General features: G+C 42.2%; 1 protein-coding gene and 1 long non-coding RNA gene across 2 annotated transcripts in view; one reads left to right on the top strand and one right to left on the bottom strand.

Annotated features, from left to right (window-relative positions):
* The window catches only part of FMN2 (formin 2), a 373,106-nt gene extending 359,112 nt beyond the window's left edge, over positions 1 to 13,994 (top strand). Inside the window, exons 17-18 of the mRNA XM_055587923.1 lie at positions 10,915 to 10,996; positions 12,486 to 13,994. Of these exons, the coding sequence (XP_055443898.1) occupies positions 10,915 to 10,996; positions 12,486 to 12,512 (109 nt within the window). The 3' untranslated portion in view covers positions 12,513 to 13,994. The remainder of the gene's footprint in view (positions 1 to 10,914; positions 10,997 to 12,485) is intronic.
* A 1,048-nt stretch (positions 13,995 to 15,042) lies between these two features.
* LOC129641800 (uncharacterized) lies at positions 15,043 to 17,029 on the bottom strand. The gene is made up of 3 exons (XR_008709446.1): positions 16,894 to 17,029; positions 16,633 to 16,799; positions 15,043 to 16,272 (listed from the first exon to the last, which is right to left on the bottom strand). It is a non-coding gene; the product is annotated as an uncharacterized LOC129641800 (long non-coding RNA).
* Between the last annotated feature and the right edge of the window lie 2,328 nt (positions 17,030 to 19,357).

The following is a 19,357-nucleotide window of genomic DNA, read 5'->3' as shown; positions in this document are numbered from 1 at the left end:
AACATCCTTCTTTCTGTCTGCTTAGCACTGCACACTCAGACGTGGAGGAGCAGTGGGGAGCTGAGAGAAATGGAAAGCGCTGAGAGAGTAGCATTGAAACATATGTATGTAAATCATATGTAAAATAGATAGCTAGTGGGAAGTTGGTGTATAACACAGGGAGCTCAATCCAGTGCTCTGTGACAACCTAGAGAGGTGGGATGGAGTAGGGGGTGGGGGAGAAGTTCAAAAGGGAGGGGACACGTGTATGCTTATAGCTGATTGACACTGTTGTATGGCAGAAACCAACACAACATTGTAAAGCAATTATCCTCCAATTAAAAATAAATTTTAAAAAGTTTGGGACCATGGGGTCAGTAATGGGTACTCAGAAGCTAGGTGTGAGAGAAGGGGGTGGGCAGGAGCGTGTCCAAGTCGCAGGCGTTAGTCTCTACAACAGATGTGAGGCTGCTGGCAGCAGTAGACCCAGCCATGCTGGCCATTCTATTCGACAAAGAGCAGTTGACTCACTGGTTTTCCTGCGAAAGTCTGATTAACGCTTAAGAAGCAACTGTTATAAGACATCAACCTCAATTTTGAATGTCTGTGACTCTCACATCCTGGAAGGACATGGCCAAAATATTTTTTAAAAGGTCAGCCTAGAGCTGCCATGAGGTCCACAGCTCCCTCCTGGGATCCGAGGACAAGGACACACAGCAGTGTTACTTGCAACATCTGAACACTGGAAACAAACTCAAATGTCCATCCACAGATGAGTGGATAGACAAAACACAGCACATCCTTACAATGGAATAGCACTCAGCGATGCAAAGACATGAAGCACTGATATGTGCTGTAACATGGGAAAGCCTTCAAAATGCTGTGCTAAGCGAAAGAAGATGGTCACAGAAGAAGACTATATGGTGCGATTTGATTTATATGAAACACCCCAAATTGGCAAGTATTTATATAGGATCTGGAAGTAGATTAGCCCTTGTTGAGGGCTAGGGGCAGAAAGGAATGGGAATTGACCTCTGACAAGGTTCCTTTGGTGGGTGGAATGTTCTAAGAATAGACAGCTACACAGCCTTGTGGGGTGCGGGGTATGGGTTTTTCTGTTGTTTGTTTTGTTTTGTTATTTATTTGTGTTTTGGGCCATATCATGTGACTTGTGGGGTCTTAGTCCCCTCATCCTTGCCCATCCCTCAGCAGTGGCACCGCTGAGTCCTAACCACTAGACTACCAGGGAACTCCCTGTTCAGTCCACTTTAAGTGGAAATTTAATCATATGTTAATGATATCTTAGTAAAGCCATTTTTTAAAAAAAACAAGTAAATAGAATTTCTCACATTAGCCACTAGGCCTAATCGTGGACTACAATTGAACATCCCACCTGTCCTCAGCAATCTGTTCAGGCTGGTCACAGTTTTGAAATCGTCCTGGCCATTTCCCCTGTGCTCAGGAGATACATTCAAGGAAACCAAGTCTTTCAACTACTAATATGACTAAATGAGCTAAATCAAAATTTTAGAGATAAATCCGCTGGTGCAAATTTGTAGGAAAACAAGTAGCAGAGTTCGTTCCAAAATTTAAAAGATCTCCATCTATTTAAATAATGACTCTGTAGTGATGAAATGAGCAGTATTTCTCTGTATAAACTTTAGATTCAGGAAATCTTCACTTCAGTCAATCAGTCGTGTCCGACTTTTTGCGATCCCATGAATCAAAGCATGCCAGGCCTTCCTGTCCATCACCAACTCCCGGAGTTCACTCAAACTCACATCCATCAAGTCGGTGATGCCATCCAGCCATCTCATCCTCTGTCGTCCCCTTCTCCTGCCCCCAGTCCCTCCCAGCATAAGAGTCTTTTCCAATGAGTCAACTCTTCGCATGAGGCGGCCAAAGTACTGGAGTTTCAGCTTTAGCATCATTCCTTCCAAAGAACACCAAGGACCGATCTCCTTTAGAATGGACTGGTTGGATCTCCTTGCAATCCAAGGGACTTTCAAGAGTCTTCTCCAACACGACAGTTCAAAAGCATCAGTTCTTCGGTGCTCAGCTTTCTTCACAGTCCAACTCGCACATCCATACATGAACACTGGAAAAACCATAGCCTTGACTAGACAGACCTTTGTTGGCAAAGTAATGTCTCTGCTTTTTAATATGCTGTCTAGGTTGGTCAAAACTTTCCTTCCAAGGAGTAAGCGTCTTTTAATTTCATGGCTTCAGTCATCATCTGCAGTGATTTTGGAGCCCCAAAAAATAAAGTCTGACACTGTTTCCACTGTTTCCCCATCTATTTCCCATGAAGTGATGGGACCAGATGCCATGATCTTCGTTTTCTGAATGTTGAGCTTTAAGCCAACTTTTTCACTCTCTTTTCACTTTCATCAAGAGGCTTTTTAGTTCCTCTTCACTTTCTGCCATAAGGGTGGTGTCATCTGCATATCTGAGGTTATTGATATTTCTCCCAGCAATCTTGATTCCAGCTTGTACTTCTTCGAGCCCAGCATTTCTCATAATGTACTCTGCATATAAGTTAAATAAGCAGGGTGACAATATACAGCCTTGACATACTCCTTTTCCTATTTGGAACCAGTCTGTTGTTCCATGTCCAATTCTAACTCTTGCTTCTTGACCTGCATATGGGTTTCTCAAGAGGCAGGTCAGGTGGTCTGGCATTCCCATCTTTCAGAATTTTCCACAGTTTATCATGATCCACACACTCAAAGGCTTTGGCATAGTCAATAAAGCAGAAATAGATGTTTTTCTGGAACTCTCTTGCTTTTTCCATGATCCAGCGGATGCTGGCAATTAAATCTCTGGTTCCTCTGCCTTTTCTAAAACCAGCTTGAACATCTGGAAGTTCACAGTTCATGTATTGCTGAAGCCTGGCCTGGAGAATTTTGAGCATTACTTTACTAGCGTGTGAGATGAGTGCAATTGTGCGGTAGTTCGAGCATTCTTTGGCATTGCCTTTCTTTGGGATTGGAATGAAAACTGACCTTTTCCAGTCCTGTGGCCCCTGCTGAGTTTTCCAAATTTGCTGGCATAGTGAGTGCAGCACTTTCACAGCATCATCTTTCAGGATTTCAAATAGCTCAACTGGAATTCCATCACCTCCACTAGCTTTGTTCATAGTGATGCTTTCTAAGGCCCACTTGACTTCACATTCCAGGATGTCTGGCTCTAGGTGAGTGATCACACCATCATGATTATCTTGGTCATGAAGCTCTTGTTTGTACAGTTCTTCTGTGTATTCTTGCCACCTCTTCTTAATATCTTCTGCTTCTGTTAGGTCCATACCATTTCTGTCCTTTATTGAGCCCATCTTTGCATGAAATGTTCCCTTGGTATCTCTGATTTTCTTGAAGAGATCTCTGGTCTTTCCCATTCTGTTGTTTTGCTGTATTTCTTTGCATTGATTTCTGAAGAAGGCTTTCTTATCTGTTCTTGCAGGAAACCTTAAGTCATGTTAAAACACACACACACACTCACAAAATAGGTAATATGTGTATATGTGATCTGAAATGACTCATGTATTCCAAATACACTTTTTTCAGATCTAATATCCTGAGAGGAGTCAGATTGTCCAAGTTTTCTCAATCTGTAGTTCTAATGGAGAAGAGATAAATCCTTAGGAAAAAAGAGTGTCTATGATAATGGTTAAAATAAATAAAAGGGGAAAGAAATGTGTTCACCTTTGCCCTGGGGTAAAGCCCCATCTCTCCCTTCTGTTTTGTTGGGCCTCCACCCTCTCACCAGAATGTCCCCATCTACCTCCCACTGGGCCCTTGCCTGGCCTCTGAATCTTCACTTAGGACCCCTCCCCATGGGCCCCTCACCAAGTCGCTGCTCAAGATCTTTGCTTCTACTTATCTTAAACAGGCTTAGAAACGTGAACCATGGGCAACTGCTAGGTCAGGAGAGGAAGTCTGAGCCCTTGTGAAGAAAGCAGACATTTCTTGAGGCAAGGACAGACCTTGTACATGGTGCTTCCTAGCCAGCGGGCCCTCAGTGAGGACGGGCCATCCTGGTGCTGTGGAACTGGCCGTGGGAGCGCAGCACGGCCTTGGACAAGGGCATTTCTAGTCTATTCAGCCGTCCAGATGAACAGCCATCGTGGCAAATAAGTGTCCTCCAGTCTAGGCTCCTTAGTTTCTGTGGAAAGCTCTTGTTTATAATTTGTTCCTCCTGAAAAGGACCTTCAGATCATCAGCACCATGGTTGTCATCACCATCATCAAAGTTATTATCCTGCATAATATTTCTTATCTGCATATTATAATTCCATATCCAACTCAAATTCAGATGCTTTTGTCTGCTTCCTCTTTTTTAATTTTTAAATTTTTAATTGAAGTATAGCTGATTTATAATGTACTAATTTCTGCTGTACAGCAAAGTAATTCAGTCATACATATATCCATTATGATTTATCTCAGGATATTGAATATATATCCTGAGATATATATTCTCAGTGCTATACAGTTCTCTGTGCTATACACTAGGACCTTGTTGTTTTTCCATTCTATATATAATAGTTTGCATCTGCTAGTCCCAACCTCCCACTTCATCTCTCCTCCAGCCCCCTCCTTGGCAACCACAAGTCTGTTCTCTGTGTAACTCTATTTCTGTTTCATATATAAGTTCATTTCAGTCTTATTTTAGATTCCACATATAAGTGATATCATATGATATTTGTCTTTCTCCATTTGACTTACTTCACTTAGTATGGATTCACCCATCCCTGGATTCACCCATCCATGTTCCTAGATGGACCTAGAGAATGGTAAAACTCCCTTGTATTGAATATATATGTACCACATCTTCTTTCCCCATTCATCTGTCTGTGGGCATTTAGGTTGTTTCCATGTCTTGACTACTGTAAGTAGTGCTGCTGTTTGGGTGCACATTGGGGTGCACGTATCTTTTTGAATTACAGTTTTCTCTGAATCTATGCCCAGGAGCGGGATTGCTGGATCTTCTGGTACCTCTGTTTTTCTGAGGAATCTCCATACTGTTCACCATGGTGACTGCACCAACTCATGCTTGCTCTTTCTGAATGTTGTCTTATGTGAAGCCCATGAGCACTTTATTTCATTCTATTTTGATTATTTTGCTTCTGGGTGTTTTGTTTGTTCGTTTATTAAAATCAGTAATAAAACACCCAGGATCCCTGATACTTTGAGTATCTTTCTAAGTTTGAAAACTTTAATCAGTTTCATCTGCCATTTTATCTTACTGAGCAATGTTGACATTCTCTGGATAATCCACCAGCTTTCTCCCCCACTCCCCCACCAAGCCCTGGCCACTCTGCATTTACTCAAAGGGCAGGTGGCACTCTCCCAGCATGAGCCATCGTGTTGTCCAGAGGTTACACTTGACAACATGAAACTAAGGCTCAGAGGGGAATGAAGCTGTCCTGTGTTAGTGCTCAGGGAGGAAAGAGGCCTGCCCTATCCTTTGGGGGCTCAGGGCAAAGGGAAGAGAGAGTTGAAGGAGGTACAGCAGTATATGTGGGCCTGTCAGACAGTGTTCTGTGAGAAGTGATGGGTAAGCAGGGACTTAAAGGAAGTGAAGGAATAAAGCAGGGGTACAGTGGAAACAGTGGCAAACTTTATTTTTGGGGGGCTCCAAAATCACTGTAGATGGTCATTGCAGTCATGAAATTAAAAGACGCTTACTCCTTGGAAGGAAAGTTATGACCAACCTAGATAGCATATTCAAAAGCAGAGACATTACTTTGCCAACAAAGGTCCGTCTTGTCAAGGCTATGGTTTTTCCAGTGGTCATGTATGGATGTGAGAGTTGGACTGTGAAGAAGGCTGAGCACTGAAGAATTGATGCTTTTGAACTGTGGTGTTGGAGAAGACTCTTGAGAGTCCCTTGGACTGCAAGGAGAGCCAACCAGTCCATTCTAAAGGAGATCAGTCCTGCGTGTTCATTGGAGGGACTGATGCTAAAGCCGAAACTCCAATACTTTGGCCACCTCATGCGACGAGTTGACTCATTGGAAAAGACTCTGACGCTAGGAGGGATTGGGGGCAGGAGGAGAAAGGGACGACAGAGGATGAGATGGCTGGATGGCATCACTGACTTGATGGACATGAGTTTGAGTGAACTCCGGGAGCTGGTGATGGACAGGGAGGCCTGGCGTGCTGCAGTTCATGGGGTCGCAAAGAGTCGGACACGACTGAGCGACTGAACTGAACTGATGGAGATAGAACATTCTAGCCAGGGAGAGTGGCAAGTGCAAAGCCTGAGGGAGGCAGATGCAGTGAGCATCCTGAACAGAGTGAGCAGGAAGAAAGAGGTGGAAGATGACTGCACAGAGGGGTACTGGGCCAGATCGTGGAGCCTGGTGGACCATGTGGAAGAGGCTCCAGAAGAAGGGGGTAAGCCAGAGCCATGTGACGTGCTGTGGTGCTTGCAGGAGCTGGAGGAATCGATGTCTTCACAAGGACAGGCATCATTAGGTAGTCAGTGACAGACACCTGGTTAGATGGGCGTAGAAGAGGATAATGGGTGGCTTTCTGGAGGAGCCAGTACACTCGGAGGTCAGCAGAGAAAGAAAGTCTTGCTGGAGTGGGAAGGAGTGAAGGATTTATTTTTTTTTTTTTTATGGAGGAATCAACAGCATATTTTTAGCCTGAAAGGAATAATCCAGTAGAGGAAAAAACTGTGGTTTTGTTCTCCCTTAATATGTATATTTCCTAGATGCACTCCTGCCTTGTATTGCCCACATCTTTCTCGCACAGAATTCCAAACCATTGTGGTACAAATAGCTCTGCTGTACTCTCTTTTGAGTGTCACGGGAGGAAACGTGATAAACTCTCTATGTCTATAGTGTAATAGTCTATAGTCTGTGTCTATGTCTAATAGTCATTGGGGGCTTCCCTGGTGCCTCAGACAGTAAAGAATCTACATGCAATGAAGGAGACCTGGGTTCCATCCCTGGGTCGGGAAGATCCCCTGGAGAAGGGAGTGGCTACTCACTCCAGTATTCTTGCCTGGAGAATTCCAATTTTCTTGGGCTCCAAAATCAATGCAGATGGTGACTGCAGCCATGAAATTAAAAGACGCTTGCTCACTGGAAGAAAAGCTATGACAAACCTAGGCAGTATATTAAAAAGCATAGATATCACTTTGCCGACAAAAGTCTGTATAGTCAAAGCTATGGTTTTTCCAGTAGTCATGTATGGATGTAAGAGTTGGACCATAAAGAAGGCTGAGCATGGAAGAATTAATGCTTTCAAACTGTGGTGCTAGAGAAGACTCTTAAGAGTCCCTTAGACACAAGATCAAACCAGTCAATCCTAAAGGAAATCAACCCTGAATATTCATTGGAAGGACTGATGTTGAAGATGAAGCTCCAATACTTTGGCTACCTAATGAGAAGAGCTGACTCATTGGAAGGGACCTTGATACTGGGGAAGACTGAAGGCAGAAGGAGAAGGAGATGACAGAGGATGAGATAGCTGGATGGCATCCCTGACTCAATGGACATGAATTTGAGCGACCTCTGGGAGATGGTAAAGAACAGGGAAGCCTGACTTGCTGTAGTCCATGGGGTCACAAAGAGTCGGGGATGACCGAGTGACTGAACAATGACACTACAAAAGCCATGAGAAAAGCAAGCACTTTTTTTTTAATATAAATTTATTTCAATTGGAGGTTAATTACTTTACAATATTGTAGTGGTTTTGCCATACATTAACATCAATCTGCCACAGGTGTACATGTGTTCCCCATCCTGAACCCCCCTCCCACCTCCCTCTCCTTCCCATCCCTCTGGGTCATCCCAGTGCACCAGCCCCAAGCACCCTGTCTCATGCATCAAACCAGGACTGGCAATCCATTTCACATATGATAATATACATATTTCGATACCATCTCCCAAATCATCCCACCAACAGAGTCCAAAAGACTGTTCGATACATGTGTCTCTTTTGCTATCTTGCATATATGGTTATCATTACCACGTTTCTAAATCCCATATATATGCATCAGTATACAGTATTGGTGTTTTCCTTTCTGGCTTACTTCACTCTGTATAATCGGCTCCAGTTTCATCCACCTCATTAGAACTGATTCAAATGTATTCTTTTTAATGGCTGAGTAATACTCCATTGTGTATATGTACCACAGCTTTCTTATCCATTCATCTGCTGATGGACATCTAGGTTGCTTCCATATCCTGGCTATTATAAACAGTGTTGTGATGAACATTGGGGTACATGTGTCTCTTTCCCTTCTGGTTTCCTCAGTGTGTATGCCCAGCAGTGGGATTGCTGGGTCATAAGGCAGTTCTATTTCCAGTTTTTTAAGGAAGGCCTGAGTAAGAGGGGACTGGGGCCTCTCCATCCCCACTTCCTTCAGTATTTTTCCTCTTACTTCTGCCAGCTCACCTCCAAGGACACGTTCTTTTTTCCTGCCTAAAGTGTGGGGGGAAAGTCTTGTCAGAGTTTTGTTGAAAGAGAACTGGCATTTGGGAGCAGCATTTGCTAGGAGGCTTAGGATAGATAGGTCTGCTCGCAAAGCTGCCCACATCTCCTGCTTCCAAGCAAGCACATCCTGGGGGACTGACCTGGAACAGAGCCACCTGGCCCAGAAGCTGCTTTTCCAAAATTCCTCTGCACCTGACTTTGAGAATCCTCTCAGCTGTCTGGTGCCCAGGGCCCAGCTCCTAGCTCAGCCGTGTGCACAGCCAAGAGTCTGGGGACACAGGAACCACTTGCCCCATCGGTCACGTTCATATCCAGAGCCTGAACCAGTAGGGTGGAGGAAGCTCTGGCCTCGGTGGGGAGTCCTAGGGCAACAGGGTCCCCTGAAGCACTCCCAGGTTATTCCGTACAGAGTCCTTGCTCTCAGCCCCATTTCCACTTCTAAGGGAAGTACGGAAAACTAAGATTTCTCTTAGAAAGCCCTCGGGGCACAACTGCCCTGAATCCTGAGCTGGGGCAACATCCTTGGCATCTGTGCACACCTGTGACTCTTGCCTGGGTTTCAGGGCCCTCAGCCCTGCGCTGACTCAGGCATCCTGACCACACTCTCTAGTTCTCCTGCTGTAGGAATGGCCACACTTGTTTTCTGTGTAAAACTTAAAATGTTTGTATTAGACTGGGCTTTCTGTGATACTTAGAAAATAAGATAGTAAGAAAATTAAGATGCTTTGGTGGTCTAAATACTTGTGAAGTATATATTTTTTTTAATATTACAAAATGCCTTAAAGAGTTCTAAGTAAATTTAAGAGAGGATCTACTGGATTTTCACTAACCGTTAAAAAAAAAAAGAGTTGCTTTGATCCATCCTGCCTACTATGAGCTGTAACAGTAACCTCATAGCTGCTGCACTCAACGAATTGTTTCATTCTGTTGTTTAAAAACAGGGATTCATTCAGCTGCATAGGAGATGAATTCTGTCATTAGAAGCTTTGCCATCAGGCTTAAGAAATATATTTATAACTCATTTCTTTCAGGAAACAGGTTTCAAGATCTCCATAAGAAGTCTTTTATTAAGATAAATCACAGCTTTGTCAGTTTCTCCAGAAGTACTCTATTTTTAATTCCCAAGGAGAATCACAATAATAAAAATAAATTAACCTAGTAGGTTATTTTCTTTCTAATGGCACCTGTTTTTATTAATAGAATTCCAGTCTACATATTTCTTGGGCTTCCCTGGTGGCTCAGGCAGTAAAGAATCTGTCTGCAATGCAGGAGACCTGGGTTCAATCCCTGGGTTGAGAAGATCCCTGGAGAAGGGAATGGCAACCTATTCCAGTATTCTTGCCTAGAGAATTCCATGGACAGAGGAACTTAGAAGGCTGTAGTCCATGGAGTCACAAAGAGTCGGACACAACTGAGCAACTAACACACATATTTCTTACTATTTGCTTAGTAGAAGCAGTCATTCATAACATTTTATAAAGAACTTTTAGTGCCTTTTTTTTTTTAGCTGCACTAGGTCTTAGTTGCCACACGTGGGGTCTTACTTTCGGCCTGCAGACTCTTCCTTGCAGTGTATGGGGTCTAGTTCACTGCCCAGAGATCGAACCCAGGCCCCTGCATTGGGAGTGGCCCCTGGATCACCAGGGAAGCCTCTAAAGAACTCTTAAAGTGAAGCCTTTTGGATGTTTGCAGCAGCTCTGGGCAGTCCTAGTGGTGATACTGTTCTGCGTTCTTGAGCCCTTGTCCTCCCTGAGGGACACAGGGGGCCAAGCGAGCAGATGCTACCCCAGCATCAGACAGCAGGGCCAGACTTGCTGTGCAACCTCCCTTCCAGTGATGTCCTCTTTTAACTGTTCCTCTGGTAAATTCAGTACTGTTTTCCTTGGAGCATGTGTTTAAAAGGAAATCCTGGATGTGTTCACACATTACTGCTCAGTCTCTATTTTCTGTTTTCAAATGACTGGTCCCCATGCTTGATGATGCTCAATTAAAAAAGAAAAAATGGTCCCAAGTATTCATTGTATAGATTTCCAAGCCTGGGGAAACATAATGTGGAAACTGCATCTGAGATCCTTTTAAATAAATATATGAGTTCTTATATGATGCTGCTTATTTCACTAATGCTTCTGATTTATATGGTAGTTCCATCCCCTTTTATGTAATGGAGCCAATCTCAGCACCTCACCTGAATATGAGGGATATTTCTTTATTTTCCTGTGTGTAAGACTCCTTTAGTTGGCCTAAAAATATAAATGTGCTTGTGTCCTATTCCATTCGACCTTCTTTGATTCCAAGTTAAAAGCCACTGGATGAATTCCCCTCTAGCTCTACTATGTTTTTAAATCAAGTATCAGGTAACATTCCTGTGTATGTGGTATTATTTTTCTCTAATAAATCAAATCCTTCATGATACTTGCTCACCTACTATAGATGGACTGTAGTGATCTTTGTAAGTCTTTGTTTATATCATGTGTTTTCTCCCCACCCAGAGTAAAAGAAGCTGAAGAGGTGTGTAGGCAGAAAAAGGGAAAGTCACTCTATAAAATAAAACCAAGACATGACTCTGGAATTGTAAGTATTTATTCTGTTTTTTGATTTGTGGTTTTCTCTGGCTTTTAAACACTCTTTTCTCAGAATATACAAATCCACCTAATAATATTTTAATCATCTTCCTCTTAAGTTTGAACAAATAGTGAGCTTCTGACTTAGAGAATCTGCTTTTCCTTCTGCCTGTAATCAGGTACCAGAGGCTAAAAGAATCTCGGTGTTCAGCTTTCAAAGCCTAACCATCAAGATGGGTCCGCCGAGGGGTGCATATATGTGGGGGGCTGCTGGTGGAGGGGGGCATCTCTCACTCTCCTCATCATGCATGGGGCACAGCACAGCTGCTGTAATCCCATGAGCACCTGGGGCCTAACACAGGGAGTGCAGGTGCAGCACTGTTCTTTGCTCAGACCAGGGGCTCAGGCTGCACAGGGGCTACCAGCAGCTGTCAGCCCACAGCCAAGCGTAACAAGCCAAGCTCCTCCCTCTCTGCTCGTTTCTCCCTTCAAAATAAAACACCAGGTTGTGCACCAGGAAGGGAAGGGTTTGGTGGACATGATGAGTCCATGTGATGCTGTCTTATGTTTTGTTGAATGCTTGAGGGATTATCACTTGGCACTACAGAGTAAGTAAATGCTATTTTAAATGAAAAGTTGGGTTAAACCTTAAAATAGCATTTTGAATTAGTTAGTCTAATATAGTGTAAATGGAAGATACTCAAATAACCAAAATGGAGCCACAATTAAACAGCTTTATTTAGAAAAAGTTAGAAATTATATCTGCATTTAAAAGATATTTTCCTTTCCATTTCTCTGTATCAAAATCTTATTGAACAACAAGTATTATATGGTTTATGTTCTGTCTTTTTGATGAAAGTATATCTTCAAGTACATGTATAGAATGAGAAGGAATAGTTATTTACTAACCACAGTTATGCTGTTATAAGGATAGAAGAGAATTAAATCACATTAAGAATGAGATGAAAGTGTGTTAGTCACTCAGTTGTGTCTGGCTCTTTGCGACCCCGTGGATTATAGGCTGCCAAGCTCCTCTGTCTATGGAATTCCCCAGGCAAGAATACTAGAATGGGTCACCATTCCATTCTCCAGGGGATCTTCCCGACCCAGGGATCAAACCCGGGTCTCCCACATTGTGGGCAGATTCTTTACCATCTGAGTCATAGAAGAGAATTAAATCACATTAACAATGAGATGAAGCCTTGGTTCAATTTTAATATTTATGTGTTTGGACATAAGATTGAAAATGTGAACGGTGAGGTGATACTCTTTCACATCGATTAGAAGCTAAATTTTGAAACTTTTTTTTCCCTCAAAAATATTAGTGAAAATTCTAAGAGATAAACAGATTTTACTTATATGTTTTTTCAATTATGAGCTGTGGATCTTTAACCTTTTCTCAAAGAATTTGTTCCAAATGAAAATGCTATTCTAAACTCCATACATTCTTTAAAGTTATTCCTTCTAACTATTTCTCTTACCTGGTGCATTTATTTCAGAAAGCAAAAATAAGCATGAAAACCTGACCAATGAAAAGCAGAACAAAAATGAGTCACTGAAGCCACTTCCACAGAATTCAGCCAGCCTGAGGGCAGGAAGGAAACTCATCATTTTGATCATGTTTCTTCTTGGCCTCTTGCATAATCTTTATGTTTTCCAGACAGTTTACTGATTGTTGAATTTACACTGTATTCATATAAAAATGCAAAAGCAGTAGACCAGTGGAGAATGTGACACCTTTTCTTTTTGAAAAAGTTTATGGTACTTTACCAATAGACCAAAACAGCATGTGTAAGAGGCAGTATCTGCATTAATTCTGAACATGCGAAACAGTAACCTCCAACTTACTGTTGTGAGAATATTCCCTGTCACAGCGAAACACTCTTTCTCCTGATGACCAGTACTCCACGTCACTGCATTTAGATTTATGGTTAACATGTTATTTCTAGTGACTTGTTTGTATCAGTTTCACATCTACATATAAATTTTCTATTTTAAAATTGAGGTACCATTTATATATGTCATAGATAAGGCTTTCCCAGCTCTTGGGTTGGTCTCTGTAACTATATATTTGTGAAAGAAGATTATCATTTTTTTTTTACTCATCAGACAATGAATAGAAAAAAATATAGCAAAAGGAAAACCCTTTCTATACATCATTTAATATAGGCAGGAATTATAATTTTAAAGTTAAATGAGGGTCTTTATCAACCATGTCCTTTAGGACCTACATAAAGCCAGTCTGCAGCAAAGGTCAATTAAACCAAAATCGTGCCTCTCTGTAACTTTTACCATTGCCCTTCTCAAAGAAAATGACACAGTGCTTTTAAATGATCCTCATAAAATTGCCAAATATGACAACTGTTGGCAAAAAAAAAAAAAGAGTAACTTTTAGATGGATTGATATCTACCTAGGACTTGTTCATTAAACCCACCTGCCTGAGTATTGTGACTTGATTGGGGTTTCCTTTATGTGTTACGGCAGTTAATCAAAAGCTATGAAATGAGTATGCAAGAGTTTATGATCTAAAGGAGCCTAGGAAAATATTTTATTTTAGTTTGAGAGGGAAAAAGTATATCTCCACTCTTTCTGAGAGTATTTTAAAGTCACCCCTGAAGCTTTGTGATGGCTTTGTCTAACATTAATAGATTTTTAAAAATGATATGTTTTGGGGTATGGCTATGAATAAAGGGGAGAATCTGTTGCTATTGCAAACCAATGATGGAAGCAACTTACAAAGAAAATCTGAATTGTAACTATGTTGCTATTTATGTAAAACACTGTCCTCACCTTTCAGTCTGTAGTTGATGTGAACAGACACGGTGGTGGCTCTCGGGTTGCTGTTCTGCCGTCTTCCTGTCTCCTTCAGTCCCTCCATGTGTATATGAACTTCAATGATACAACGGGGCGTTTAACAGAGATTGCTATGTGCAATACTGTATTTAGTGTTTCTATTTTAATTTTTCTAGGATGTTAATTTATATGAAAATAAAACACATAATAAAAGAGTTCTGTGCCTATTGTGTATATATAACCTAAAAGTACATGCAAAACATTTACCCCAGAGGGGAATTAAGTTAGAGCATCTGTGTCCAAAGATTTTTGAAAGTTCTTATTTCAGGCTGAACAGTTATTAGTGAATAGTGAAAGTCGCTCAGTCGTGTCCGACTCTGTATGGACTACACGCATGGACTACACAGTCCATGGAATTCTCCAGGCCAGAATACTAGAGTAGGTAGCCATTCCCTTCTCCAGATCTTTCCAACCCAGGAATCGAACCCACGTCTCCTGCATTGTAGGTGGATTCTTTACCAGCTTAGCCACCAGGGAAGCCTGAACAGTTATTAGCAGCTAAGTATTTAACAAATGCTGGTTTGTAAAGATAAAATAATAATTCTGCTACACCAAAACATATTTTCTTAAGTTCAGATTTTCTTAATGCAGTTTTAGGGAAGAAGTATTTCCCCCTTTTGGAAATACCAGTATGTTAATACCTAAGAAGTCTTTTTTCTATAAGTTACAAATTAGTTGCAAAAATTCATATGATGTAGATTAAATGGTGATAAAAATTGAGTTGATCTCAGTGAGGCAGCTCACTTCCCTGGTGGCTCAGACAGTAAAGCATCTGCCTATAATACAGGAGATCAGGGTTCGACCCTTGGGTTGGGAAGATCTTCTGAAGAAGGAAATGGCAACCCACTCCAGTCTTCTTGCCTGGAAAATCCCATAGACAGAGGAGCCTGGTGGGCTACCGTCCACGGGACCGCAAAGGGTCAGACACGACTGAGCGACTTCACTTCACCTCAGTGAGGCAGCAGGGAGTGGCGGCGTGACGTGAGATCTAATTCCCTGCCCAGGAACTGACCCTGGGCAGCCTGAACGAAAACCAGGAATCCTAGCCACCAGGCCAGCAAGGGCTAGAGGCTAGAAGCTAATTTTCGCTGGATCTTTGCCCCCAGGGAAAAATGCATTTACCATGGAGGCAGAAACTGTAAATGCAGGTACAAACTTTATTATTAGAGACATAGCACAACAACACGTGGGAAAGAACATAGAGAAACAGTTGGTTTAGTTAAGACAGAAGCAAAACAGAGATACACACCTGGAGAGAAAGGAGCGCAATAAAGAGTTGGTTAAGTCATTTACATAGGCCAGTTCTTCTGGGTCTTTGTCTTCCTTTCTGCCAATTTTCTGGTTTCTTTTTTCACATCCGACCTATCCTGGGACTCTCCCCTGGTGTGCACACACCCCTCAGCTAAGATGGATCTCGAAGTGGAGGCTTCTGGGAGAAGCAAGACTCATTATGGTCTGGCATTTTCACCTGACTTTTGACCCACAAGGAGCCTTTCTGCGCATGTGTAGTGTTTCCCTTGTCCCAAAAGGGGGTGGGGGGAGGGGAGATCTCAATCCTTTATTCAAGCAGGATTTTGTCCCTCTTTGTTCTTGCCATGACTATTACTTTAAAGTGTTTATAAGAGACAAACACTGGCTATTTATCATCTTTCTGTTGTTACTTCCATTTCAGAGGGCAAACAGGAGGCTGATTGTAAATGCCTCAACTGGAGCCCACCTATCGCTTGTCTCAGGAAATGTAAACAGGAGGGTAGTTGCAAATGTCTAACCCGGAGTCCATCTATCTCCTACATCAGTGTTATGGGAAGACAATAAGGCAGAGAACATTATGGTGCAAAGAAATGGATATAGACAAGGGAATAGAAGGAAAAAAAGGAAGCATTATGCTAATAGAAAAGCATTATTGAAGCTAATGGAAAAAAGCTAATGGAAAAGACTTTCTTTTTCTCCATAAATCATCTTTGAATTTAGGTCTAATTTAATTTTTCACTAAATTTTTCATCACCTATACGTTGGCTTGTCATCTACTTTGTGCCAAGGCCTGTACTCAAAACTGACCTTTAAAAATGCAAAGAAAGAGGGAGAAATGGGTAAAGGGCCCACTGTATGGTGAGGAACTGAAACTAAATTTTTGGTGGTGAGCACGGTGTAGTGTGTGTGAAGTCAACATACAAGGCACACATGAGAGTTACTAATATTATAAATCACTGTTACCACAATTAAAATGATTTGAAAAATTAAAAAGGAAAACTGAACATCAAGTTGGGGTGGGGAGGAGTGTACAGCAGCAGTTAAATTCATCGTAATGCCCAGTTCAAAGAGTACAAAATGCTAAATCCAGAGGGATGAGGATGAGGCGAGGGCTGGGGAGAAGAGCGGTCTCTGGGGGCCCAGGGGGCTTCACTTTTCTCAGTGCCTGCAGCCAGGTGAGCCTAATGGAGGGAAGATGGTGCAGAGGGGAAAGGACGATGAGAGATGCCGCCAGAGATGCAGAAAAGGACGCTGTGGCAGGAACCAAGGTAAGTTTGTTATGGTTTGGGGTGGGGAGTGCCCAGAGGTCACGTGGGGGCAGGGGAGGAGGGGCAGGGGCACTGACGTGACACAGGAGCCTGTTTCAAGTGCCATCTTAAAAGTTCCAAATGGGTATTTGGTGGAGATGATGAAACGTTTCTAAGGAAGGTAACAAGCTGGAGAAAGAGCACATCAACCAGAAGCCGAAGAGCCTGCCACCCCCCTTGGAAGAACTGGCCCCACGGATGACAGGAGGTGGTGAGGGGCTGAGCAGGGCAAACCTAAAGGATGATGAGCATCCTGCAGCGTCGCTCACAGCAGGACCCGTGTTCCAGGTGACCCAGCCCGCCCTGCTGCAGCATGGAGGATGGGATCTGTAGCTTAAAGGGCAACTGTGGCTCAAAGCAGGAATGGATGCAGCTGAGGCACAACCAGTACAGATGGAAACCTGGATGAAGAAAAGACATAGTAAGGAGCTAAAACACATATGAGGGCTTCTTGAATTGTCAGATGTAAGAAACAAGAAAGCAGAATGAACTTACCATGACAGGCTGGTCTCTGGACTGTTATTTGGCAAAGCCTGGCTCCTGGCATCAGTGAGGCCATATAGGAAAGGGGTCCATTTAGTTCCTTCACAACCATTAGCGCCTGGAGAACCTTCTCTGCTGAGCCTACCAAAAAAGGCAGCTCTCTGAGTTTTCATCCCCTTAGTTAGTTAATGTTAATTACTCAGCTGTGTTCAACTCTTTGTGACCCCATGAACTGTGGCCTGACAAGCTCCTCTGTCCATGGAATTCTCCAGGCAACAATACTGGAGTGGCTAGCCATTCCTTTTTTCCAGGGGATCTTCTCGACCCAGGGATCAACCCCAGGTCTCCTGCGTGGTAGGCAGATTGTTTACTATCTGAGCCACTAGGGAAGCCCCAAACCCTACAACACCCAGTATTCCCCAGGTGGTCTCCTATCCAAGTACTAACCAGGCCCAACCCTAACTTAGCTTCCAGACCAGAGGCGATGCAATGCATTCAGGATATTATGGCCGTAGACTGGCTTCATTCTCTGCAGGGCACTTATCGCTATGAAGTAATACAGTTGTAATAGGGCTGGGGCAGGTGGAGCTGCAGTGCCAAACAGCCACTGGTCAGCATTGCAGTGGGCACCAACCCCTCCCCTTGTGTATAAAAGGAGCCCCAATTGGGTCTGAGAAAAGATGGATTGAGTGGCTAGTCTGCCATCTTCTTGGTCTGCTAGCTTTCCAATTAAAATCATTGTACCTTGTTCCAGCACTTTCTCTCCCAATTTATTGGCCTGCTGTGCAGTGAGCAGAATGAGCTTGGGCTCTGTAACATGTCCTGCTCTTCTCGTCTGTGCAATGACAAGTCCTACACTGTTTTCATGATTATAGCTTCATGACATTGAAGTCAAAGCATAAGATGCCTCCAGCCAGTTCTCATTTCTGAGGATTCCTTTGACTATTTCCACACGAATATTAAGAGGATTTGCTCTATTTCTGTGAAAAATACCATTGAAAGTTAGGCAAAGAATGCATTCACAGTGGACATTGCTTTGCAAAGAATGGACATTTTAACAATGCTAATTCTTCCATTCCATGAGAATGGGATATCTTGTGTGTGTGTGTGTGTGTGTGTGAGTGTGAGTGTGTGTGTGTCACTAAATTTTATTTTATTTTTTTAGGCACTTTATTTTTTTTTACTATTAATATGATTGTTTATTTTATTTTTTATTTTATTTTTTAAATTTATTTTTTTTTACTTTACAATAGTGTATTTATTGGTTTCTTCTTCATTTTCTTCATCAACATCTGAAAGTGTTCAGTGTGCAGGTCTTAGAAGCCCTTGATTAAATTTATTACTTGGTATTTTGTTCTTTTTGATGCAGTTGTCAATTGGATTGTTTTCTTTCTCTTTCTGATAGTTCATTTTTTGTGTTTAGAAGTACAGTTGATTTGTATGTATTGATTTTGTACCATTACTGAATTCATGTATTAGTTCCAGTGGTGTTTTAATGGAATTATGTAGAAAATTATAACCCAAAAATCGCACTGTTTCTATCACATCCAGGCCATTTACAACATGGAAGACAAAGTGGCTCCTACTAGCATTTTCCCACAGTGCCCATCAGTTCCATGTGAACTCATACAGGGGCGATCGGGTTCATGAGTTTGTATGAAGTGGATCTCAGTAACAAGGCTTGCCCTCTATTAGGAAGTGTAATGTTTTCTGATTTTCTGGTGTGGTATTGATAAGGTGTTCTGGAAAGTTTTTGACTTTGCCATAATTCCAAATCTATAGAAACCTGCGGTAGCAGAACAAAGTCTTGTGTATCTACACGCTCAGATTCCCAGCCTTCCTTACTTGAGTGCATTTGCCACTTCACACAAGATTCTCCAGTGCATTTTACCCAAGACGGGGAAAGTGTTCTTCCAGGGAACCAGCATGTAGCATCCAAATGAGGAAATTACATGGTTTCCATGTTACAATCCAACCCAAGGCCCATTTCAACTTTCACCAGCTGCCCCAACTTTAGGAAAATGTCTTTCCCCATTCTGACCCAGGTTTCTTTTCCTAGAACCATGATTGATACTTTTCCTCATTTTCACAACCTTGATGGATGCAAAGTGCATAAGATAAATATGACCTGAGTCATAAGATAAATATGGCCTTTTCTGTATTATAACATATATCAGGACTTTATGTATTTTGTGTGTTTGTGTAGGTGTGTGTGATTAATTGTACAGATTATTTACCATTTAAGACATTTTAAGTACACTGTTCTGTGGCATTAACCACACTCACATTGTTGTACAAATATCTTCTCCATCCATGTTCAGAACTTTTCTGTTTTCACCAAACTGTGTGCCCATTAAAGACAAATGTACCTCAGCCCCTGGCCATCACATTCTATGTTCTGCCTTTGAACTTGACTCCTGTATGTACCTCATATAAGTGGAATCATGTCATTTTGTTCTGCTTGTGACAGTTACTT

Source organism: Bubalus kerabau, chromosome 1, assembly GCF_029407905.1.
Source record: "Bubalus kerabau isolate K-KA32 ecotype Philippines breed swamp buffalo chromosome 1, PCC_UOA_SB_1v2, whole genome shotgun sequence".
Taxonomy (NCBI): domain Eukaryota; kingdom Metazoa; phylum Chordata; class Mammalia; order Artiodactyla; family Bovidae; genus Bubalus; species Bubalus kerabau.
This window is presented reverse-complemented; position numbering and strand designations above follow the sequence as displayed.